General features: G+C 44.1%; 1 protein-coding gene across 1 annotated transcript; it reads right to left on the bottom strand.

The window, feature by feature from the left end:
- PET117 (PET117 cytochrome c oxidase chaperone) lies at positions 1-9,668 on the bottom strand. Its single transcript, XM_077814136.1, has 2 exons — positions 9,444-9,668; positions 1-150 (listed from the first exon to the last, which is right to left on the bottom strand). The coding sequence occupies exons 1-2, from the start codon at positions 9,597-9,599 to the stop codon at positions 1-3; spliced, it is 306 nt and encodes a 101-aa protein (XP_077670262.1). The 5' UTR covers positions 9,600-9,668.
- Between the last annotated feature and the right edge of the window lie 218 nt (positions 9,669-9,886).

Below are 9,886 nucleotides of genomic sequence, written 5' to 3'. Positions count from 1 at the left end.
CTAGGATTGTGGGGATCCCTTTTCCATTAATATCTTGTCTCTTTCTGCTTCAAGTTGCTTGGTCAGAGTAATCTGTTCTTGTAAAAGACGAATGTTTTCCAGTTTACGGCTTTGTCTCTCAAGGTCTCTGATTACTCCTTCATGCAGCCTCTGAAAATACAAGAGACGGTTCATTATAGTGTGTCCTGGGTTGCATAGGACTAATGCCCATTTGCATTCCAACCTCCGTCACCCTCTGCCAGGCGTATAACTGTTACAAACCGTTAATTCTCTGTTAGCGACCTGAGCTACTTTTGGAGTCTACAATTACAAGAGCTGAGATCTGATGTGTGGATGTTGATAAACTACTGGTAGTATGCCAGGAATACTGTATTTGTTGGCTTAGCTGTATGATCTTAATATAATGATAAAGTGTTGGACAACTGTAAATATTGTATATTGATAAGCTCCACAAAATTATGGAGAGACAGCAATCTCTCCATAGAAGATTGACTTCTCCCCCATCCTTACCAGAACTCAACTAATCTGCCCCAAATTTCTCAACCTGTGTTCCTCTGCTTGAGAAGAATTTTTAAGGTGACCTGAAAAGAATGTTAAGAAGAACTTTTCTGCTTCTTTATGATGTATAAAAGCTGGCTGAAAAAGTTTATTTCAGCTTGGTTTTTTTTAACTTAAAAATACCTGGTATGTAAAGTCTTCCCTGGTTTTGCTGGAGATCCACTGGAGGTCCCACAGCATGTTTATTGTGGGCTCTTAAAGAGGTAGGACGTATTTGAAGAATCACATATTTTCTTCAAAATGTTAATTAAAGTTAAATAGACATTGGTATACACAACATGGAGGCTACATTTTTTTTAAATGAAAATTTAATAGGATTACGATAACTGAAAGAGAAACAGTTTTTCCACTTTTTTATTTCGTGCACTTGACAGCATTTTGGTCCTAATCCCAGGGACAGACCTCTGCACCCATGCAGAGCCTGCAAATTTCAGTGGGGATTCCAATGCATACATAGGGGTCCACCCACACAGAGCTCACAGTATTTTGTATATAGTTAATTTAACTGTTTCCCCTGTATAGTAAGTCAGACCTTGATCCTGAAACTGGATCCCTGCAAGTGGATCCAACTGCTGAATCTGGGCCTTTGCCAATTTCCTTTTTTGTTTATGTGGGTATTTTGCATAACAATAGGGGAAAGAAAGGCATACTGAAAACAAGAAAATACATCTGCAAAATCATAAAAGTTGGCAAAGGAACTATGTGGCAGGAGTAGTACCTGAAACTGTTTATAACTCCTAGTAGATTTCAAGCTGATGGTGGCACATTTAACAGAAGATATTAAAATATGATATTTGATTAGGAAAACACATGAAATGGTTGCATTGAAGCCAATACTGTAACAAACACAGGGTTCTGTCCACATGGATCCAACTTCAGGATCAGGGCCATATTTTTTACTACCTATGTATGCTCTTGATCCTTGAAAGGCTTATATGCCCGCCTAATTTACTAATTGATATATGTAAAGTTAAGCTTTGCATCATGGATGAGGGTTTTTTTTAACAATGAACAAAATCATCCAAAGCACAGGACTTAGTAGTGATGGGGGACTTCAGCTACTCAGACATCTGTTGGGAAAATAACACAGCAGGGCACAGATTATCCAACAGGTTCTTGGAATGTTTTGGAGACAATTTTTTATTTAAAAAGGTGGAGAAAGCTACAAGAGGAGAAGCTGTTCTAGATTTGATTTTGACAAATAGGGAAGAACTGGTTGAGAATTTGAAAGCGGAAGGCAACTTGGGTGAAAGTGATCATGAAATTTGATAGAGTTCATGACTCTAAGGAATGGTAGGAGGAAGAACAGCACAATAAAGACAATGGATTTCAAGAAGGCAGACTTTAGTAAACTCAGGGAATTGGTAGGTAAAATCCTATGGGATGCAAGTCTAAGGGGAAAAACAATTGAAGACAGTTGGCAGTTTTTCAAAGAGACATTATTAAGGGTACAGGAGCAAATGATCTCACTGTACAGGAAAGATAGGAAGTATGGCAAGAGACCACCCTAGCTTAACCAGGAGATCTTCAATGATCTAAAAGTCAAAAAAGAGTCCTATAAAAAGTGGAAACTCGGTCAAAGGATGAATATAAACAAATAACACAAGTATGTAGGGACAAAATTAGAAAAGCCAAGGCACAAACTGAGATCAAACTAGCTAGGGACATAAAAACAAGAAAACATTCTACAAATACATTAGAAGCAAGAGGAAGACCAAGGACAGAGTAGGCCTCTTACTCAATGAAGGGGGAAAGACAATAACAGAAAATGGCAGAACATGCTTAATGACTTCTTTGTTTCGGTTTTCGCCAAGAAGGTTGGTGGAGATGGGACGTCTAAAATAGTGAATGCCAGTGAAAATGAGGTAGGGTCAGAGTCTAAAATAGGTAAAGAACAAGTCAAAAATTACTTAGACAAGTTAGATGTCTTCAAATCACCAGGGTCTGATGAAATGCATCCTAGAATACTCAAGGAGCTGACTGAAGAGATATCTGTGCCATTAGTGATTATCTTTGAGAAGTCATGGAAGACTGGAAAGATTCCATAAGATTGGAAAAGAGCTAATAGAGTGCCCATCTATAAAAAGGGAAATAAGGTCAACCCAGGGAATTATAGACCAGTCATCTTAACTTCTGTACCCAGAAAGATAATGGAGCAAATAATTAAGCAATCAATTTGCAAACACCTAGAAGATAATAAGGTGATAAATAACAATCAGCATGGATTTGTCAAGAACAAATCATGTCAAACCAACCTGATAGCTTTCTTTGACAGGGTAACAAGCCTTGTGGATGGGAGGAAGCAGTAGAAACAGTATATCTTTAATAATGCTTTTGATACCAACTCGCATGACCTTCTCATAAACAAACTAGGCAAATACAACCTAGATGGAGCTACTATAAGGTGGGTACATAACTGGTTGGAAAAACGTTCCCAGAGAGTAGTTATCAGTGGTTCACAGTCATGCTGGAAGGGCATAACGAGTGGGGTCCCGCAGGGATCAGTTCTGGGTCTGGTTGTGTTCAATATCTTCATCAATTATTTAGATAATGGCATAGAGAGTACATTTATAAAGTTTGCGGACGATACGAAGCTGGGAGGGGTTGTAAGTGCTTTGGAAGATAGGATTAAAATTCAAAATGATCTGGACCAACTGGAGAAATGGTCTGAAGTAAATAGGATGAAATTCAATAAGGACAAATGCAAAGTACTCCATTTAGGAAGGAACAATCAGTTGCACACATACAAAATGGGAAATGGCTACCTAGGAAGGAGTACTGCAGAAAGGGATCTAGGGGTCATAGTGGATCACAAGCTAAATATGAATCAACAGCGTAACACTGTTGCAAAAAAAAGCAAACATCATTCTGGGATGTATGAGCAGGAGTATTGTAAGCAAGACACAAGAAGTAATTCTTCTGCTCTACTCCACGCTGATTAGGCCTCAACTGGAGTATTGTGTCCAGTTCTGGATGCCACATTTCAGGAAAGATGTGGACAAACTGGAGAAAGTCTAGAGATGAGCAACAAAAATGATTGAAGGTCTAGAAAACATCACCTATGAGGAAAGATTGAAAAAACTGTGTTTGTTTAGTCTGGAGAAGAGAAGACTGAAGGGACATAACAGTTTTCAAGTACATAAAAGGTTGTTACAAGGAGGAGGAAGAAAAATTGTTTTTCTTAACCTCTGAGGATAGGACAAGAAGCAATGGGCTTAAATTGCAGCAAGGGCGGTGTATGTTGGCTATTAGGAAAAACTTCCTGTCAGAGTGGTTAAGCACTGGAATAAATTGCCTAGGGAGGTGGTGGAATCTCCATCATTTGTGATTTTTAAGAGCAGATTGGACAAACACCTGTCAGGGATGGTCTAGATCATATTTAGTCCTGCCTTGAGTGCAGGGGACTGGACTAGATGACCTCTTGAGGTCCCTTCCAGTGCTATGATTCTATGATCATCAGGACACAAATGTATTCACAGGCACCACAGCTGACTGGCTGAATGCTGCAAAAATAATTTATGAATAAATTAATAGCCAAATGACAAAAAAGATGAATACTTTATTTGATTAATATCGTCTGATACGAGGTTGGGCTGGCTGAATAGAGCTAAAAATGCATTGGCAAATCATTTATTTGAAAAAATTGACCCAAAAATGATCAAATAAACTACCTGTGAATATTGTGACCAATTCTAACAGAAAGAGGCTTTATTTCTCACCCAGAATCCAAGTACACATTTCAAGGGAAATAATTTGTTCCATCAAAATCATCAAGAAAAAATATTTTGTGCAAGAAATATTTTAATCTTATTTTCAAAAATATGGAGTCAAAGACAAAAAGTATTTCACCCAAAAATATCAATCTCTCTGGAAATGAATTTGATGGCAGAGGTTCTTTCCCATCAGTTTCAGTCAATTTAATTCAGGTTATAAAATTACTACTATCCTGACAGACTAGTAGGTAGTATTAGTTAATGAAAATACAGAAAAGAAGTAGAGATTTTGATCAATGCAGGCATCAAGCATGTCTCTTTATCCAATAAAATACAGCAATCTTGTAACCTACCAGGATGTGTTTTCATTCACTTTAGTGCTACACAGCTACAGGTATATACAGGTTTTGCAAAAAACCTTTATATTTTGTCCCAAATGACAGAGAGCTACCATCCATCAGTAGCACAATCAGAATACATACAAACTGACTTGGGTCTGGTCTATACACAGAAGTTGCACCAGTTTATTTTTGACATCAATTTAGTTAAACCTGTGCAAGTTTAAATTCAGTTGGCTTATCTCGAATTAGTTCATTAAGGCCAAAAATTTCTTAAATTAAATCAACATAAAGCAGACATGAACTGATTTAAGTGTCCACATTCAGGGGTCTGCCTTGGGTTTAACTAAATTAATTTTTAAAACATTTTAGATAAACTGGTGCACTTTTGAGCATAAACAAAGCATTAGTAAATGCTGATTATAAGGCCCTGGATTAGACAGGCCATTTTTGCTCATACAGTGCAGGAGAGCCGGGGGAAGAGTACACAGATGTACAAGGTTTCAGCCATGTCTACACTATGGGCACTACAACAGCACAGTTACAGTGTTGTAACAGTGCCGCTGTAGCATCATAGCGTAGATGCTTTCTACAGCGACAGGAGGTGTTTTTCCATTGCTGCAGGACACCACCTCCCCAAACAACAGTAGCTAGGTCGACGGAAGCATTCTTCAGACCCTTGAGTACCATAGCTATGCTGATCTAACTTTTAAGTACAGACCAGGCCTTAGTTATAGCTAAGAAACTAGGGAATCTATGTGAACCTTTGAAGGCTGTATCCATCCACACCTCCATCCCACTCCACACCATCTTTTTCATTTCATGTCTCTGCTTTCCCCCATAGCCCTAACCACGGACTCTGCTCTCCTTGTAATCTTTAGGTCCCCATAAAGCCTGTGGTCATCAGTCCCTGGATCTGGGGTAACTAGAAATGTAATGGAGAATCTCACCTTTCATTTAAGAATGATAAGTTTTTGGCCCTACTGCTTGTCAACAGAGCCTTGAAAATGTGAACCAATTTAAGCTGATCACTAGGGTTGAAAGGATCAAGCAGCTGGAACCCACTTCTGCATCAGGGCTCTGGGGAATGCTAAATATTGCCCAGTGCACACAATCATTTCATGTAAAATTCAGTTAAGTCTGGGGTATATCCCAAAGAATCATCTCACTAACCCTCCCTAAAATTTCTAGGCCAGCTGTGTGTGCCTAAAGTAGTGTGATCATGATGGATGGAGGAACAGATTACAATTTGGGTGGAAAGGGATGGGGACATAACATCATTTCACAGGCCACCCAACAAAATGCTAATGCTGACTGTGCCCCACGAGACAGATTTTCCCAGCTAACCAACAAGCTCCTCTGTACCCTCCACCTTTAGAGGGTTTCACTCAGTCCATCAGATCTGGCAATACAGTACGTCTGCTAGGCAGCTGGACAACTGTTTCAATTATTCATCCTCTGGGATTTCCAGTCAGAAGTACAGTGGCAATCTTGAACGTGCCTGACCAAAGACACTCAATACTATTCTGTGAATGGAGCCGAAGTTGAAGGTAGTAGCACAAACACTTCTGAACCTACAGGAATCTTCATAGTTCTAAGGAACGGGACTAGGGAGAGAAGCCTTATGGTCAACAGAGAAAGTCTAAAAGAGGAATTGTGGCCTGGGGCTATGGAAATTATAGAAAGGGAGGGGGCATTGGAAATGATACAGAGAAAGATGGGGACAGGGCTGTTTGGAGTCAGGCTAAGTCCCCATACTTTTTGTAATCTTAAAAAATATATGAGCCATCTTGAGGGACTGACCACATGATTTATCCACTACACAGTTCCCCTTTTACATACACATACATGCGCAAATTACATTAGAAGAACACTAAGTTTGCATAGTTAAGCACTCAAGAGAGAGGAAATGCCAGATGTACCACCTTAATTCAGCCCCTTGCGTGGATGCAATATGATACAGCCTTTAATTACATGATCACATGCTATTTTTCCTCACAGCATCCCTGTGCACAGAATGGATAGTGCTGACTTAATGAACACCTTTTCTCCCCATGTGTGACTCCTGTCCCAGTCCTGTCTCCCCCATCCAGTCCCAGTCTAATGCCCTACCCAGTCCATCTTCCCTTCTGGGTTTCCCATTCAAGTCCTAGTTTCATCCCAATCCCAGTTTCTTTGCACAGCCACCAGGTTCCTTGTCTCAATCCAATTCCCTCAACAACCCCATTCCTGGTCAGGCTCTTGTACCTTCTGCATACAAGTCAGGCAGCTTCCTCCTCCACACTGTTTGGTGATGAAGCAGCGTGAGGAATGAGAGCACAAGACAGTCGCCCTGTTCTCAGTTCTGGTGCCCGACCCCACCCCAGCACAAAGCAGTGGGGAGCAGCAATTGCAGCGAAAGTTCTGCTCAGCTTCTAATCTACAGCCCCAGGATAGAGCATACTCAACGCAGACTGAATCTTCAATTAAATTAGCTACTAAACGCCACCAACTCTCTACTGAGCATGTGCGAAATGAAATATTTCAAAGGCTTATAATTTGGCCAGTTTTTCACAGAACAGAAGAAAGGCACATCCATGATACAAAGGCCAAAGGCCAACTCTTTGCTCCAAAGCAAGGAGGTGCTTGTACTTCTCAACAAACTGTTTGAAAGAATTATTTTAACATGGACAAAACAGTGCATTTTCCCCATTGTTGTCCTTGAAAATGGCTGAATGATTTTAGCTCAAAAAAAAAAACAAAAAACAAAACAAAACAAAAAACACCAGACCAAGACATACAACCAGCATTGAAAATTTCAGTCTGAACAATTACAGTTTGGCAAAGTGATAAGGAACTGAAAACGGGATCCTATAATGGGAACTGTTGGACAACCCTAACTATAGGTGGTGCTCCCAGTCCCACCTACAAGAAAGTATTTCATTCAGAATTAGAACACTTTTAGTCAGGTTCTTCCATACAAGGACTCGGCATCTTCTCAAGTGACATTTCATAGCTTGTAGGAAACTACCTTCAGGGTTGGGGTTCACCAGCAGCTTTCAGATATGCATGTACAAGGCAAAAATCTTCTCAAGTTTAAAGCCCATGCAAAATCTTTGTCAGCTATGAGACTGGATTGCTAGACTGCATATCCATCAGTGCAAACCGTGAAATGCAAAGGAACAAGCAGTTAAGGCAGTCAATGCCCCATCAACTCCTTTCCTCAACCACCTCCCATAACTTCACCCAGATCAGCAACCAACGTGCACCCTTAAACAAGACAGAAGTCTACCCCCATATCGATTTAATAGAATCATAGAATCATAGAATATCAGGGTTGGAAGGGACCCCTGAAGGTCATCTAGTCCAACCCCCTGCTCGAAGCAGGACCAATTCCCAGTTAAAAAACCCGAGTGCCTATCTACAGCCCTTCTAGGAGATGAGATTGAGAATGTGATAGGTGCTTGGAAAATTTACTGGACATATACTAACCAAACAGTCAAACTTACTAGCCTAATTCTGATATGAACTAAAAGAGGAGGGCCATGACAGAAGAAGGGCTGGGCACAGAAGGGGGTGGATGCAGTTAAGGGGAAGCCACAGGAATGGGCAGGACTCCAGAAGGGAAGAGGCAGGGGGAACAGGCAAGACTGGGAGAAAGGGTATTATTTGGATATGTGACAGACAGGTCTAGGCCCGCCCAAAACCAAAGGCCCTCACGGCGAGGAACTGCTAAGCCCAGGCCACAAGTGAGTAAATAGGGCAACAAATGAAAAAACAGGAACAGAAGTGAGGTCAAAGTTTGAAACTCAAGGAACCAGAATGGAATCCCAAGCAGAGAACCCTGGACAGCACCCATTCCATCTCAAAGGCATCTAAGGACTCAGTGGACACTACCCAGAAGAACTCTGCAAATGGACGTGATCAAACAAGGGAACAGAAATAGGCCCCACAAAAACAGAGCACCCCACTTTTCAGCTTCCAATGGCCATCTTGGCCATTCCAGGAGGAGGTGGACGAGGAGGTCCCACATACAGATTCTCTCAGCATAGCTCAGAGGAGGGGAAATGCGTGAGTCACGAGTGGGTTCAGACGCTCTCGGCACAGCTGGGAGGAAGGAGATGCCATGGAACACGAGCGCGTACAGACGCTCTCAGCACGCCTCGAAGGAAGGGGATGGCATGGAGCATGATCAGGTACAGACATTCTCGGCGCGCCGTGGAGGGAGGGGATGCCACAGAGCATGAGCGCACTAGCGAGGAGAGTCTGAGACCGCTACCGGGGCCCCGCGAGATTCGAACTTGTGACCCCAGCATTCTGGGCACCCTATGGAAACAGCCCAGCTGGATACGTGCGGGGGGGGGGGGGAGGCTTGTGGGGCAGGCAATCAATGACACCTTTGGAGGTCACTGGGCAGAAGAGCGGCGCGCTGGGTGGAGTTTGGACTATGAGGGGGCAGGACTCAGTGATGGACGGGACAGGAGGGGGATCACTCTACTGGAGGCTCAGGGCCAGAACCTTGTGTGGGCGGGGCCAAATGTAAGGGGCGTGGCTATGAGCGAGGCGCAGTGCTCTGAGTGATGGGGCAGGACAGGAGGGGGGGAGTCGCTCTCACTGAGGGGCGTGGCCAGAACCTCGTGGGGGGTGGGGCTGAGTGAGGGCGGACCGCGCGGGCGGGGCGGGGCCGGACGTGAAGGGGCGGGGCTCTGAGTGAGGGACAGGGTCGAAGGCCGGGGGCGGGGCTGCGGAGGAGCAGGTGACGGGCGGCCGCTAGCACCTACATAGGGCGGGGCGGCCCCTCTCCACCCAGTCCCCAGCCCCTCAGCCAGGGCGGCGGCAGGTGACGCTCACTCACCTCCTTGACGCGCCTCTGCTGGATGTGCACGGCGGCCACCGTCCCGGCCGAGAGCAGCACGGAGATGCCCAGCGCCACCTTGGAGGCCGTCGACATCTCCTCCCCCTCCGCGGCCGTTGCGGAGCGCGAGCCGCACAGCTCGAGCGGCCAGGGCATGCGCGTGCGTGCCAGCCCGCGGCTGCCGGGGGGGTGGGACTCTCTGCGCGGGCCGCACGCGCGCTCACTCGCGCAATAAATGGAACGCGGAGAGCAGCGATCCCTCCGCTCCACCCAGCCCCAGCCCAAAATAATCGAAACCCGAGATAGGGATTGGGGAAGGGCTGGAGCTCGGCAGGGGAGGGAGTCTTGCTGTTTGCCCTGGGCAGGGGCTGTAGTGTCTCGCTGCGCAGGGGATGCTGGAGGGGGCTGAACTCCCGGTGCTGGGCCATTGCCCTGGTACGAGG

Source organism: Eretmochelys imbricata, chromosome 3 (genome assembly GCF_965152235.1).
Source record: "Eretmochelys imbricata isolate rEreImb1 chromosome 3, rEreImb1.hap1, whole genome shotgun sequence".
NCBI classification, from domain to species: domain Eukaryota; kingdom Metazoa; phylum Chordata; order Testudines; family Cheloniidae; genus Eretmochelys; species Eretmochelys imbricata.
Note: the sequence above shows the minus strand (reverse complement) of the source record. Positions and strands in the feature narration are given on the sequence as shown.

Coding starts and splice junctions, on each gene's coding strand:
- PET117 (XM_077814136.1), bottom strand. CDS start 9,599: ATGCCCTGGCCGCTCGAGCTGTGCGGCTCGCGCTCCGCAACGGCCGCG. Junction 151..9,443: donor AGCAGAGGCGCGTCAAGGAG/GTGAGTGAGCGT, acceptor TTGTATTTTCAG/AGGCTGCATGAAGGAGTAAT.